Source organism: Anopheles coustani, chromosome 3 (genome assembly GCF_943734705.1).
Source record: "Anopheles coustani chromosome 3, idAnoCousDA_361_x.2, whole genome shotgun sequence".
Lineage (NCBI taxonomy): Eukaryota > Metazoa > Arthropoda > Insecta > Diptera > Culicidae > Anopheles > Anopheles coustani.
The window spans coordinates 14,201,337-14,216,628 of NC_071288.1; the positions used below are offsets into that span (position 1 = coordinate 14,201,337).

General features: G+C 44.9%; 4 protein-coding genes across 5 annotated transcripts; 3 read left to right on the forward strand and 1 right to left on the reverse strand.

Annotated features, from left to right (window-relative positions):
* Nucleotides 1-282: 282 nt before the first annotated feature.
* Nucleotides 283-1,942, reverse strand: LOC131272193 (solute carrier family 35 member B1 homolog). Its single transcript, XM_058273849.1, has 2 exons — nucleotides 1,569-1,942; nucleotides 283-1,498 (listed from the first exon to the last, which is right to left on the reverse strand). The coding sequence occupies exons 1-2, from the start codon at nucleotides 1,765-1,767 to the stop codon at nucleotides 681-683; spliced, it is 1,017 nt and encodes a 338-aa protein (XP_058129832.1). The 5' UTR covers nucleotides 1,768-1,942; the 3' UTR covers nucleotides 283-680.
* A 4,620-nt stretch (nucleotides 1,943-6,562) lies between these two features.
* On the forward strand, nucleotides 6,563-9,951 carry LOC131259051 (pancreas transcription factor 1 subunit alpha). The gene is made up of 3 exons (XM_058260464.1): nucleotides 6,563-6,987; nucleotides 7,353-7,669; nucleotides 9,704-9,951. Exons 1-3 carry the CDS (start codon nucleotides 6,563-6,565, stop codon nucleotides 9,865-9,867), a joined length of 906 nt encoding a protein of 301 aa, XP_058116447.1. The 3' UTR covers nucleotides 9,868-9,951.
* A 2,372-nt stretch (nucleotides 9,952-12,323) lies between these two features.
* LOC131271592 (uncharacterized) lies at nucleotides 12,324-13,136 on the forward strand. The gene is made up of 2 exons (XM_058273080.1): nucleotides 12,324-12,581; nucleotides 12,645-13,136. Exons 1-2 carry the CDS (start codon nucleotides 12,324-12,326, stop codon nucleotides 13,119-13,121), a joined length of 735 nt encoding a protein of 244 aa, XP_058129063.1. The 3' UTR covers nucleotides 13,122-13,136.
* A 257-nt stretch (nucleotides 13,137-13,393) lies between these two features.
* On the forward strand, nucleotides 13,394-14,946 carry LOC131272478 (ELMO domain-containing protein 2). Of its 2 annotated transcripts, XM_058274221.1 has the most exons (3): nucleotides 13,394-13,411; nucleotides 13,504-14,165; nucleotides 14,227-14,946. In XM_058274221.1, the coding sequence occupies exons 2-3, from the start codon at nucleotides 13,620-13,622 to the stop codon at nucleotides 14,647-14,649; spliced, it is 969 nt and encodes a 322-aa protein (XP_058130204.1). In that variant the 5' UTR covers nucleotides 13,394-13,411; nucleotides 13,504-13,619; the 3' UTR covers nucleotides 14,650-14,946. The 2 variants fall into 2 exon arrangements, with proteins under 2 accessions (XP_058130204.1, XP_058130203.1); XM_058274220.1 differs by lacking the exon at nucleotides 13,394-13,411 and having other exon boundaries at nucleotides 13,429-14,165.
* The last annotated feature ends 346 nt before the right edge of the window (nucleotides 14,947-15,292 follow it).

Consider the following 15,292-nt stretch of genomic DNA (forward strand, 5'->3'; position numbering starts at 1 on the left):
ACTAATGGCGTACACAAATACTTCCTCATCGGCATCCGCAGCGCACGCCAGTTTGAACTTCGTGCGTGCGCATGCTCCCGGACGAAGGAAAACTCGCTTTTCCCGATTTTCCCCGGCATCGCGTGACGTTTGGTGCGTGAACTGTCACTTTAAGATACTTGAATTTGTGATGAATAAAACCGTTAAAAAATGGTAAACAAGAATACAATGAGTATAGTTAACTGTAAAAGAAGGATGCATGTATGGGTAAGTGATAATATTCATTATAAAAAGCGCTAAAACTCTGTTGACAATATCAAAAGATGTATATTTGCACTATTTGTGAAGCACAATTAACACGTTTGAAGTGCTAAAGTGAAATTGGACCGTTTTTGAACTTGGTTCAAAGCAGATCGTTTTAATTTAATCAATTTGAGCGCGTAAGTTAGACATTGTTACAAACGTGGACTGTTTATTTTACAACTTTTTCCGCTTAACTACACTAATGAAGGACACAGGTATCGCTAATGCTTGCTACTACAGGTAGCAATATGTTTTTCTCTTTTTTATGTTTGCTTAGATAAACTCGATGTGCGCTCCTTTGGGTTAAGTGAGTCTCTATCGTGGGACAGGATGGAATAGTTCGAATTCAATCGATTGAAAATGCTTTGCAATACGAAGCAACGCCTCCGATCGTGCATTTAACGAGCTGCTAACTCTTCTGGTTCAGTTTTGCTCTTCCCTTTAGCAGCCGGAGATTTGCCAGGGGCTGGGCCTTTCTTACCGAAGAACATATCCGCGAACAGACCACTGAATACCAGTACCGTACCGAACCACTGGCGACCAGAGAGCACGTTTCCGAAGAAAATCACCGAGAAGAGTACGGTGAAGAACTTTCGCGTGGTCGTTACGACCGAGCAGGCCAGTGCCCCAAACGAGGACACCATCGTGAATATGAACAGCTGACCGAGAGCGCCGGTTAGAGCGAACAGGGTCAGATGAGTGAACAGCTCCGGATGCCTGCTGGCGAAATGGACGAACTCTTTTCCTTCACCGGTTACCAGCAAACCAAAGCCAACCATCATAGCGCTCCAACCGTTCATAGCCAGCATCATGTGCTGTGCCGAGGGGGCACTGTGGGCTCTCATCCGTTCCTGGATCGCCCCGGTCAGCCCGTCCATCGATAGGCTCAAGATGAGTAACACTTGTCCCAGCGTTTCGTGCTCCAATACCGCACCGCTGTTTGCTTTTCCATCTTTGTACATGAAAAGCATCACACCGATAACGATGAGCACGACAAAGAGGTACTTCTGCAGAGTGTAGCTCTTCCGACCGATCAGCACTCCGAGTAACATCACTGGAATGGGCTTGGCGGCCTTCGCGACAACCTGCATCGGGTAAGCGATCCACCGAAGTGCCATGCTGGAGCTTATCATCGCCAGTAGGTACGTTAGAGCACTGCTGGCGTAGTAGACCTTCGGTGTGCCATCGGTCGGCTGCGGTGTGATCGTGAGTAGTGCTAAAATGCAGGAAAAGGAAACCAGTAAGAATGGGCAACTATTGGGATGATATTATCCAAGAATACATACCTTTCGCGAAAACCCAATTGCAAACGCACTGCACACAAACCAGGGCTAACATATACGTGAACCGCTCACCACGTGAACCATCTTCCTGCGGTTCATCTCCATACCGGCCACGCGTTATTTTCTCCTGTAGAACCGCGAAGTAAAAGTAACACACCAGGATACCTACACAGCAGATCGCTAGCTTCTTTTTATCCGACATCGCTGGACTGCGGCTAAGCGATTCCAGGCGATATTCAACCGTACGAACTGGACCGACGAAGCAAGGGCTAAAAAGTGGTGTTGCGGACGCTAGCAATAAAATTCATGGCACATTTGCAGACGAATGCCGTTGCGAGCGGGTTGCAATTGGAGACCGATGTAAAAGAACACGTCAAGCTTTCTGTTTTGCTGACAATAACAAACGTGTACGATACAATGAAACTGACAGCGCTGCTTGACACAAAAAAAACATTTTGCATTTCCAAAACAGTAAGCTTTAAGCACCTTGGACACAATTGGAATGAACGATTAAAATAGTAAATTTGTTGATAAATTCCTGAACCGATTTAAGCAATAAGCTTATGAGACGAAGGGTTTTGTTTTTCGATAAACAAGTTTATTCGAGTAAGGTTGCGAAAATGTATTGTATTTTAAGGAGGCATAGAAACCTTGGTCAGTGCTTAACTAGATGTCACACTAGTCACCACATGGCGCAATCGCAGCGCCACCTTGTTGTCAAAACAGAATGACATGTTGGTGTCCTGTCTTTCATTGTGTGAGATATTTGTTTGTAACTTTTATAAATTTTGAGCCCCTGTGTGCGTTCTGTTGTCAAAGTTGGTCAATATAAATGAGAAAGACCTTAGTTTCAATAGTGATAAGTGCCTTATGTATTCCTATTTTCTAGAAGCGAACCTTGCGGTTTAGGAACATCGTTTATAATACACTGAAAGGTTATAGATACTTCTAACAACGGTACAGAATGTTGGAACATAGTCGCAGAAGGTGGGTGTTATAGAAAAACCCCGATCAGCAGTACTTAACACTATAGACTGTCCTTGTTAATGAATTGTTAATTAAAACAAATATTGAAATACAGTTAAAAGGTATATAAGGAGATCAGATAGGAGAATTGAATGTGCAAGCATTACACATTTAAATTTACCCCCGCTTTTCCACCGCGCGGTAATGTCCTAACGTCACAACAGATTACGATTAGATCATGTCCCGGAGAAACTCCCATTCATGCATCACTATCACAATATTCATATCACCATGCCTGCGACTGCTTCATCCTAGAAAAGAAGCACAACAATGCGCAAACTAGGGCCTTCCACTCGGGGCAGCTGCGGACAAACCGTCACGGACTACGGATCCACCAAACCTGACCCCGGCCGTTGCTGCGTAAAATTAAGTTATTATTGTTTTCCGATGCAACCCGCGGTTGGCGGTTAAATGATGCACGGAGCCGGAAGCGCACGATGAGTTTTGCAGGGAATCCTTACCACGCGCGTTTCCGGGATGGTAACAGAAGCGCCCGGGTGAAAATGGAACGCACCCCTCCCGAAGGTTGGTTTCCCTTTAAGCGGAGGGCACGGGAAGGGTCGGAGATAATAATGAAAAGCATAAGCGATACGGACTGCACCGGCAACTAACTCTCCCTCGCCCTTTTCCAGTGGTGGTGGTGGTAGTGTAGCGATAATTATCAGGCGATTAGTTGTTTATTCAGTTGTAAAAATTGTTTCCCTTCCCTTCCGTGGCTGAATCTGCCGCGCGGGCGAACAGATTTCAATCGGAAAATGTGTCCGTGTAGTGCTGTATTGATTTTGATACTATCTGCAAACCTCTCGAGTGGGATTTTCCTTTCTCCACCTGGGATCTGGCCAAGGGAAATGATACTGCAAAAAAACAGGATCACCAACCTGATAGCAAACCCTTATTTTCTCTCATTCAACAACTTTCCATCCGCTCATCAACAAAAGAAGAACGATGAATATTGAATTCTCTTCGATTTTTCCTTTCGAAAATGCTATGACCCCCGATTACCAAGTGCTCACCCCTCCGGTCTGGTGGGCGAGGGTGGGTGATATTATGATATATTATCATCATTTGGTATTCACGGTTTGCTCCTTCGGACCCTCTCGGGGCCGACGCCGGTGTTGTTGCGCCGTTCAGCCGTGTCGGTGGCTATCGACTGTAATAAATGGTTGTGCATATGCTGCATGCAATCGATTTTCCCACGGCGCGTCAGTTGGCCATCGCGAGAGATCGGGAATCGAAAGGATTCACAGCAGTATTGACTGATGTGAAGCGATCTACACCGGTTTGAAAGTTCATACTAATCATTTATTATAATTCAGTTCCATCTACAAAGAGAAAACAATTGATTTATATGAAAAACTGTTTAAACTCGAACTGGTTAAAAACGATAATGAAAGACATTGTTATATTTTTTTCCACACTATCATTACCACCCTCCCTTTCCGTGGTTTATACTTATGTTGTTTCATTTCACCTCTTTTAACCCTTACAAAAAATAACACGTGCACACGCGCTGGCCGGAACACATTCAAACACCTACCGCCGTGTGTAACTGTTTCCAGTTGGTAAAACGCTTCATTACTGGGTTGTGGAACTTTGACATCGATTATCGAGAGTTGCCACTTTACTTCGGCACCCAAAATAGAAAAAGAACCTTGCTTTAATGTGTGTACACGCATATGACGGTGGTAAAACTGGATTTTGCTAGTCGGAACCCATAATATGTGGCTATTAGGGAAACATAACGGGGGTACAATATGATTGAAAGGACATTTGAATGTTTAATAATTGTCCGTTCTAACCAAGTTCTTCCGGTGGGGAAGCAGATCCTTGTTTTTTTTTCTAAGACCCTCCATAGGTTCGAGAGTTCTAAAACAGGACTTATTCCTATAATTATGTTGAAAAGATTTGGGGCCAAAATAAAAATTGCTTATATGTTCAACGCTTTTTTTCAGGAAAGCCGGTAAACTTATAATGTTCAAATAACACCCCACACACATTTCCGGAGCAGGTGTCATCAACATATTTCCCTACCGAAATGGGGGACTGTTAGGTTACCACCTTGCCTACCAGCCTAATTGTAGACCGGATGGAAGGGTTATGGCATTCCTTCCACCCTTGATTGTTCCCCTGTGACGACGATGCCCGTGTCATCCTTCCGCAAACATCCCAAAAATGAACATCCAGACATTCTTCTCGCAGAGTCAAATATAGTTCACCTGAATTCCATACGAAGAATTCGTCTTTCGTTGGGAAAATGGCTCTTATAACATGCTGCAGTGAAAGAATGGAAAACGAATGGAAATTCCACCGGGCAAGCTCCGCCCCGAACGAAACGAAAGAGTGGCTGGAAAAGGATCACAGTTTTCCAGTACACAGGAAGGAAAATGGGTGAAATATTCACCGTCCACTGATGATACGGAATACCAAAACCAAAACCAGCTGTATTTACCCACAAGTCGGAACGCATGGGGGTTGATGATGATGAAGATGGGTCGCCAATTGATTCCCTGGGCAGGGGTGCTATAGTTGTTTGTTCTGAACCTTGAAAGGCCCACTAATAGAGAGAAAAGAGCAATCGATGGCAAACAAATCCAGCTCTCGAAGGGTTTTCAATCAGGCGGTATGCAATTTGCACGGAGGTGGGAAGGAATTTTAAACCCACAAAAATGCGTTCCATAAATTTCTTGATTTGCTTGGTCAAGTGAGTTCTCTTACCATATTTAGAGAAAGGACGTAAAACACATCTTATGATAGCTCAATTTTAGCAAACAATTAAGGGAAAATTAAATTATTAAAATCCACATACGTGAGAACGAATTGAAAGAGTAAAGTGATAAAATAAAGTTTTGGATAAAATGTGATATAAAATAATCGAACGAAATAACCGAAGGAATGAACGAAGCTTAAAATATAGGCAACATAACCAACCTTAAATAACACCTGAATCTTACTAAACGAAAATTGTTATAAAATGTTTAAGAAAGGTTAATAAGAATTTCAATCATAGTAAACATTAATAAAATAGTACGGAAAACTAAAAACCCCAGCAGTACAAAAATCAGGTGAATAGAATTTGGCCAAAATTTGTGGAACCTAAGTTTCAAACAGCTTCCAATGCGCATGGAGCACACGTCGAACGCTCCTTGTACAATGGGCGTGGTTTAGAGGGTTTTCCAGGGCAAACTAGATCCCTTCAATTTCCCCCTGTTTTGGTGCGCAATCCTTATCGGCCCGTTTTTCCACGTGCAGCAGGCACAATGCAAATACCCCTATTTGTTTTCCCGCAACCGTGTTGCCCTTCGTATATCTCCTCTTTTGCGTTCTAGCCTTTTCTCCCACTTGGTGAGTTTTTCCTCGATCGTCCTCTCCCATTCGCGCGTACGAAGGGCTGGTTTCCCATCTTTGAAACCACATTTCGAACCGTTAGTCCTTTGCCGGCTCTTCTGGGGTTAGCATCGGAAAACTTTTAGCTCCAGCCCAACCCGATAGCGATAGATCCTTGAGCAAGTTCAGTTCAACTTTTTCCCCGGTTTTCCATCGTTACTTTTTCCCACCGACGCAGGTGGCGACACGTGACCGCACGGACGCCGGTTGTTGAAAGTGTTGTCGATCGGTGATCAGTGATTTGTATGCAAACCGTCGTTCCGCCTACTGTTCCGGTGCTAATAGTTGTTGGTGTTAGAATGGGTGTATTAGCAGCACACCCGCCGTGTTTACCCGCCGGCGCGTGGCAGGGCTGGGAATTCCGGGCGTTTCCGGTGTCGGTATGAAGTTATACAGGGTGGGTGGAGGAAAGTAAAGTGTTTAATCCACTTACGAGGAACGTGTTGAAAAGAAACATAATTTGGGGAGGGAAAAATGTAACCAAAGTGCAGTAATTATCTAATTAGGATCGACACCAAAGTCATCGACGAATCTAGTCCGCGTTAGGAGTTAAGTGTTAGCAGTAAGATTTACCCCAACATTCCATCATGTTCTCGATGGACTCGTTCGACTTCGAGGCGGTGATGAGCCGGCATCTGTTTGAAGGGCCGTCGGCACACCAGCACCAGGGTCAGCAGCCACTACATCATCTGCAGCAGCACTCGTGTCAGCAGCAGCATCATCAGTCGCAGCATCAGCACCAGCAGCAACAGCAGCAACAGCATCAGCTGCCTCACCTGGACTCCGATCATCACTACAATTCGCACCATCACCATCACCACCATCATCATCACCATCAGGTTCCGGAGCTTCAGGGAGATCAGCAGCACCACAACCTACATCAGGCCAACAATGTCGACTCCACCACCTCGAATAGCTCGGACTTCTTTCTGGCGGATGATGAAAACACGACCGACAGCGAATCGTACTGTGGCTTCAACAGTGATCAGGAGAACACCGATTCCATGAAAGAGTAAGATAATTTATCCTTGCCAAATATGTAATTTTTAAGATATGGCGGAAAATGAGACAGTAGAAAAGATTCGCTCTTCTGTCATAGCTAGAAGCTCGGCAGTTAATTTTGGGACGTTAAGAATACATCTGTACGCAATTAATGCAGGTATCTTGGTACCACGAACATTAGAGATAGAAGTTAGATAAATTAAAGCATTCTGGCATAAACTACCAGATTAGGTAATCAATTTGCATTGTCAAGTATCAGAAATGATTGCTTATGCTACCGTTGCTTTCCTGAACATTTTTTAAAATCATGCGCTAGAAGTAGAAGCAACTAGACACAACTGTTAACAACATCTTTCCATTCGTAATTCTTGGCAGGATTTATAGCAACAGAAGTTCGAAGTATCGCCGACCAAAATGCGCCTCCCAGCAGGCCCAACAACGCCAGGCGGCCAACTTACGCGAACGGCGCCGTATGCAGAGCATCAACGAAGCATTCGAGGGCCTTCGGACGCACATTCCAACGCTGCCGTACGAGAAACGGCTCAGCAAGGTGGACACGCTGAAGCTGGCCATCAGCTACATCTCGTTCCTGGGCGAGATGCTGCGCAAGGATAAGAACGGCAACGAGACCGGCACGACCGGGGTCAAGCGCCATCCGGTGAAGGAACCGCCGAAGAAGTTCATCGTTCGTGGTAAGGACACAATGTCGTTTGTGTTAGGGATTTATTATTACTCAAACATCTTCGAAATTGGTTTCTATCGACCCACAACATTTTGAGTTTTTTGAAAAAGAAGTTCATAGAAGGATAACTAGGAATTAGGTAAATTGTGAACCATTTGTGATTCTGGAACTCAATTCGCTCACACCCCGCGTGCCAACTGGCATCGCTCGGTGACCCCTGCAGCAAATATGGCCCTTCCAACGGCTGTGTTTTGGTAGACTTCAAATGTTCCGTGACTAATGGATCTATTTCCCGACGATCACGACATCCCGGCGATTGCGTTCGTATTGCCCGTTCGTTCGTACGGCTGCCGGGGCTCTAGTCCTGATGCGCATCCTGAATTCGTAGGAAAATCTACTCCGGGCAAGTCCTCCCAATGATCGAGCAACGGGTGAACCCGAGGCCCCATAATTTACCGGAAACCGTGACTGATTCAGTTATTGTGTTACGGTGTTCCGATCAAAGAGGGAATCCCTTACCCTTGCCTCCGGAGGACTGGGATTCTCCGGACGAACTGGAAGCATCATTCTCCGGCGGTAGTGTGACGTGGCATGAATAAATGAAATGCACTTTCGGTCGTTTGTCGGTTACCGGTTGAAAATTTAATTCTCTCCACGGTTCCATGGTGGTTTGGACAGACAAGGGCGGACGTTCCGTGGTGGAAGGTCCCGTTTGTGTACCAGGTGATGGTGTAAAGTCTCTGAATGATGAGGTGAAAGCTGGATACAGTGATAGATTTGATAAAGGCACTGGCTTCAATAGAATAAAATTAGTAAACGGGTATGTCAATGCTAGAAAAAAACGGGCTTTTAAAAGTTGTGTCAAACGAAAGTTTTCAGTGACAGTTCCGCTAAAAAAATGTTTGTTTCTGATAACAGTTAAGAAAAAATACTCAGAAAGAACAGTAAGAAATCAAGTAGTTCTAATTCCAAACACTTTTCTAATGAGATTTGAAAAATTATAAACTTTCATTTTACAAAGTAGATAGCAACAAAATATATAAACAAAATCTATCCCTCTATAAAACCTCTTATAACCTAAACTGTCCAATGAGGTGAATGAAACAGACAGTTCGATCGATAGAAAGTCCTTGCTTCTAGAACATGGCGCTTCTGCCACGAATAAAACAGACAAAGAAAAACAAGCCCAGCTCCCAGTCTGAGCCTGCACTAATTCCCCGCAAATCTTCTCCACTCGAGTGTGAGGCGACCACCTGAACGAAAAGCATGAAATTCTCACGCCTTCCAACACGAACACGAACGATTTTCCACCATTCGGTCTGCCCGGTGCGAACGTTTATTTGCCCTGAATGCGTTGGATTTTCCATTCGATTCCTTGGGGTCTCGCTTTGCTGCCGTGGGGGAAAATGAAGGAACGAACGAGAAAAGACTATGAATGTGTTTTGGGGGCCGTCCAGTCCATTCGTTGCGTGTCGAAGGACGATTTTGCGCAAACGTCATCATCATTCCACCTCCACCCCCCAACAACGGCCTGCAAAAGTGGCACCATTTTTTGGTTTCGTTGCCACAACCGACGGTTCCGTTCGGTTTCCAGTGTCTGCACACCCAAAGGGCAGCAGTAATGCATTGGCCCGGAAAAGATCCCTGGGAAATGCGAGCACATGCTTTCTGATCTCTTCGCAGCGTCCAGGGTTCGGTGTTGTCTTTGTAAACAGTTTCGTGCCCGGGGAAGCCCTGGGGGAGGGTTTTCCCGGGGAGAGCGCATCGAATTGAAGAGAAATAAAGCGGGAAACATTTTAAGAAACACTTAGGCGGGGGATTTGTAAACATTCACCATTCCCCAGTCCATTTTGCTCCTTCCCTTCCCGGAGAGTGTTGTTAAACAAAGTGCGGAAATTTGTACTCAAATAGTGGTTCCTATTATCCTTCCATTCCCATTCGTCCGTTCTAAGGACGGCTTCCACCCCCTCCGATGTTTTGACAGCTTCCTTGGTTTAATTGATTGTTATTGCCTGTTGTTCTTCCACACGGCTTTTTTCCGCAGGTGGTAGCGGGCAGGCGCATTCGCTTTCCTGGCACCGGAAGGGAGATCGGAATGCAAATGGACGCTACTTTGCGCGCATTTGGCGGCCGGAGGATCCTCGCAGCAACCATCGCAATATCGCCGCCGGTCCCTCGACGTACGCCACCAACGGAGCGCTCTGTTAAAGGACGATAAACCCTGCTAACCAAAGAAAATTATCTACCGACACTAGTCTACCAAATGTGCAACACAACTCTAGTCTTTGCTCTCTTCGGTGTAATGTTAACCAATATGCTACTGTAAATAAATTTATCATTATTAAAAAATATTATCAATTTGATGATGTCCCAGAACGGTGGTGTTAGCAGATATTTAAATCCTCTTACGGACTGCGTAAAAACATGTCCCCGCTTCGATGTTCCAGTCAGGTCCCGAGCGTTGGTTCACACTCTCAGCCTCACTCAAGGACCCGTAATCCTTTCCGTCACCGTTTTGACGAAACTGTCAAACGGTCGAGGGATGCTTCCGGGCAATGGTACGGGGGTTTTAAACTTCCCAAAAATGCCTGTCTCTTCCGTTAAATCATATACACTATGGTTGTGCTTGCGCTTCGAAGGGGTTTCAAAGTTTGTTGTTTTAATGCGCTCGCCCTTCCTGTTTTCCCTTCTCGCTGGGTACGTTTTTTCCTCCCCGTGCTATGCACTTTAAGGCCCCATCAGGATGGTGTTATTTTACTTTTTAATACTGTAGACCTGGCTGTCCCCGGAACCGAGTTTACACCTGAATAAACAAACCGATCGAAGGGAAATTTTGTTTGCATCAAAAACGGTTCAGGTGATTTGTTAGCGATATGTTATGGCTTATGGAGTAAAAAAAAAGTATGCGGCAAGAAAACTGCGTTCGCGATCACGAAAAGGTAAAAACGAGGGAATAGATTCGTTTGGAATTAAGGTACATTAAAACAACATTAATTATTACACCGATGAAAGCCAAACGGTAGCTCATATAACTATATAATCAACCCTGATAGGAACTACCTTAAAAATAATGATTATTAGCTTACAATACAATTTATCTGAATATAGTAAACTACATTTAAAGATAGAAAGATAGATTTGGTGAACTTTAATTCAAATTTTGAAATCTTCCCGATCTCTTCCGCCTCTTTGATTACGTACGGTGATAAGGGTCCAGATTATCGAAGAAAAGGAGACTTTTCAATTACATTGCCAACGGATTAAAGCCGACACTTGATGGAGGGAAGGATTTAAAATCCGAGCTCATGAAAGTATCGCTTGGAATCCGATTTTTGTGGGGTTATTTAAAATAGTAGAACTGTTATTCCAAGAAAGAGAAGGACAAAAAATGATTTAAAAACTGTTTTGCAAAGAAAACAGAGGGGATAAAAGGAAATGGGCGTTGTGATGGAGTAAAATAGCTAATCACACCGCTATGGATCTCAAAATGGATCGTTCGCTAAAAAAATACTCGGAACTTGCGAACATGATGTGCTTTTGAAGATAAATTAGGGGTCGTCGTCTCGATGTACCCACAAACTCACGGCGTATAGGGACATCAGCAGCGATCTGCAGGACCTTTTGGTGCAACCGAGCGCAACCGGTTGCGGGACTTAATTGCATTTGAATCGGAGGGTGCTAAAATCCGCCCCGGGGTGATTAAAAATGGTCCTCCGGGAAGTGAAGGGTCCTTCAGGGGAAGATCCGTTTCGCGGCTATGACGAACGTGCGCACCAGGAGAAAGAGGAAAACTGGGCAGAGAGAAGGTTAAAATTTAATAAAACCACCAATTGAGATTAATATCACCACTTCAAAGAGGAAAGCATGGTTGAATGCTGATTTTTTCACTCTTCAACATACCAATGACCACGAATGAGGAAGGTATTTTTCGCTTTAAATTGGAAGATTCCCAGTCTCAGAAAAAGATCTGCGATATCAAACCGTATTTGCTGTTATGACAACCGGAAAACGAAAAATAATAAACAACGGAATCATGGAGCAATCACCATCCGTTGGAGTTTGCTATCTTTAACGAAACTATTTTTTGCGAATTTATATACCACACAAACGACGAAACGATGCGTGCAGTAAATTTAAAGCACGTGTATCGAGACTTTACTAGCAAATAACACAAGTCACTATGACCTTAATAGACCGATTATAGAAAAATACATTGAGATGTCTTTAAAACGTTCGAGGCATAATGCTAACGCAAATCATTACAACTCGTTTTATGGCCATATCACGAAAATATCCCGACATCGTCCAATGGCTGTCACATAAGACAACCTAAATACATCAAACCGAAAACACATGTGTGCAAAAAACGCGTGTTAATTTGAAAAACCAGTTCTATTTGGGTTGGTACTTTTCAATTGACTCACTGTGTGTATGGTCGTGAGATCTGACCATTTCGCATGTGATCATCTATTGCTGTTCATTATCGGACTGTGTCGGACGCGATTTAGAAGCGGCACAGACGGCGCTTCACTTCCCCGAGTGCGGCTCAGTATCGACGCGAACGTTATCGCTGGCGCACGCATTATCGCCTCCTAACAAATCACGAAAGCTGTACAGGTTTGTGTTCATCGAAAACATTCCATCAGCATCCCAGAGTGAAGAATATGACGGCTCGACCATCGGTAAACGACATCGAAATCTTACGCTATGAAGATCGCTACCGGGAACCATCGATGGAGGTGCTTAGGAAGTCGTTTTTTGTCAACGAAAACGTGTGCATCGGAGCGGAAGTGAACCGCTCGCCACAAGCACAAAAAGATCTAGAACAGCTCTGTCTGGATGTGGCCATCGGTGGAGTGTCATTGATCGCCCGGCACAAACCCACCGGCACGATCGTGGGTGTTTCCTTCAATGTGCTGCAGGTGGGACGTCAAATTACCTTCAACCGGAGCGACGCGTTAATGCATTTACCTTTACTTCCGTAGACCCCGAGCGGACCGGATGATTCCAACTACTTCGAGCAATTCCGTGACACCAAGTGCACGGTCGACAGCTCACGGGCACTGATGCAGTACATGATCACCATGGACGCTAAGGTGAACCTGTTTGAGCGCTTCAACGTTACTTGCCTGCTGGAGATTATGTTCCTGGCCACGTTACCCGCTTTCACAGGGTGCGGTATTGCCACGCAACTTGTCGAGCAGTCGGTCCGGTTGGCGAAGCAGCTGAAGAGCGGAGATGCCGTCCCGTTGGTTGAGGCGGGCGCAGTGGTTACTTCCAATCGTCCTCAGCTCGTGTCGGCCTTGTGGACGTCTAGAATCTCGCAAAGAGTAGGAGAGAAGGCGGGTTTTACGGTGATCAATACGGTTCCGTATACGGAGTTTGTGTTCGAAGGAAAACCGTTTACCGAACGAATTGGCCCGGAGCATCCATTTTCAACGCTCGTTGTGAAACATATTTAAATTGGAAAGTGTAGCGTCCCATGCAGAAAGAAGGTTAAAGTAAATGGAGGCACAATAAATTCTTAAACTGATTATAAACAAAAATAGTTAATTTGCTGGTAGTATTGATTCGTAAGAATTTATATAAAATGATCGATAGTAATCTTTTGAAATTACCACGTTTTGTCATCCACGCGATCTGTCAATTTTCGAGTCAAAACAATAATCTTCCGTCTCTCTCACTATCTCTCTTTTTTCCACTTTGTGGAGAGATTTCTCTACAAACTGCTGCAGTTCGTAAACATTGCATGGTAAGTAAACATATCTGATATGTGCTTGCCAAGTCCACTTGAAGTAGTAAAAATGTGTTTCGGATGTTATTCCTGACGTTTCCGCATCCCAGAAACAACGGCTCGCTGAGCATGCGCTTACCTTCTTCGTAATCACCATGGAGAACCAGCTGTAATCAACGTTTCCTGCACCTGTCGACCTGTGTTTGCGAATCCAGCGAATAACACGATGTATCCTGCCGTCGCTGAACCGAAGATGATCTTTCGCGTGGTAAGCTTTTTCTACTTCCTCACCAGACCACTGTTGAAATGGTTCCTACATCGGTTCACCAACCTGTGCGAGCTGCAACGGATCTGCTACGGTTGTCCACCGGGGGCGTCCCGTACGAAAAAGGTGCAGCTATCGTTGGAGCTCTCGAAACGGATACCCATCAAGAAACTGTTGCACATCCTAAACGAGCTAGTCAGCAACGATGTGGATGAGCTGTTCCTGCGGCGGGAAATACAGACCCGTGCCGTCGGAACGGTACTGCAGGTGAAGAAAATAAACCCAAAGGTGCACGTGGATTTTCCCCGCACGTTCGGTTCGTGTGCGGAGAAAATATGGGGCTACAAGCGACTGTTTTTCACGGTGGAAAGGTTGCGGGCAACTCAGTACGATAGTGAGGAACCGGAACACGAGGCCAAGTTGCTTTCACTGTGGAAGGCTTTGGTGGGTGACGAGATGCAGCTAACCGGACGTATCTCCGATCAGTGGCAACATATAGGATTTCAGGTAAGGTTCGATCAGTCACCAGACGGACCTTGTTGGCTATTACGTTTTCTATTATTTTTAGGGCGACGATCCAATGACGGACTTCCGCGGTATGGGCATTTTGGGGTTGGACAATTTGCTTTACCTTGCACAAAATTATAACGGAACCGCAAGGCACCTACTGTCCCACTCGCATCATCCAACGCACGGTTATTTCTTTGCCATCGTAGGCATCAACCTTACCTCGATGGCGTACCATCTGCTGAAAAATGGTCTCGCCCGAACACACTTCTACAACCATCCGGCCCACCACTTGACGGTGGACACGTTCCACCAGTTCTACTGCTACCTCTTCTACGAGTTCGACCGGTACTGGGTTGAATGTAAACCAAAGAGCATCATGGATTTCAACCTGATTCAGCGACGGTTCGAGGATAACGTCCTGAAGCTGCTGTCCCACGACGGGTGCTACTTCAAAATGAACCTCTCGGTCGAGGACATTTAACAGCGCTTTCCCGTTTTTTCTCCATTTCCCAAAACCGATGGGTTTTCGCTTTGCTCGCTTCGGTCATCCGAGTAATTTCGTACCTTCGTTTTCATTTGTGTGCGTGTTCTGGTTTTTCCGAATGTGATACATGAAGTGTGCAGCACCACAAAACTCACAACACGTGCACTACACACAGCAGTTAAGGGACGGGGAAAGGAATTCGGTGGGGTCTTGCCACAGGTTTTCGAAACACATACACCGCAAGTGCAATCTAGTGAAAAGAAATCAATAAACAAATGCTTTTTAGTCATACTTATTAACTTATCAAAGAAACTGTTTCGAAAGAGCAATTGATTCGTCACGAACCGAAACTTTCTTTAGTAACACATGTACCCCAATGCCAAGCGATTGAATTCGTCAACTAGTTTTAATTTATTATTCAGTAATATTCCCATTCGTTGGCGGATGCACTGTAAAGGGTAGGTTTGTATGCGGTTTTTGCAGTTACGTTATGCTAATGTTCTCGGATTGCTTTGATCTGTTTGCTTGCCGTTTCGTCTGAGGGCTCTGAGTGAGTTGCGAATGCGCGAGACTATAGGTACTGGATACGTGGATACTGTGTTCCAATTATGCTTTATAAGTTATGCATTGTTTTAATGGA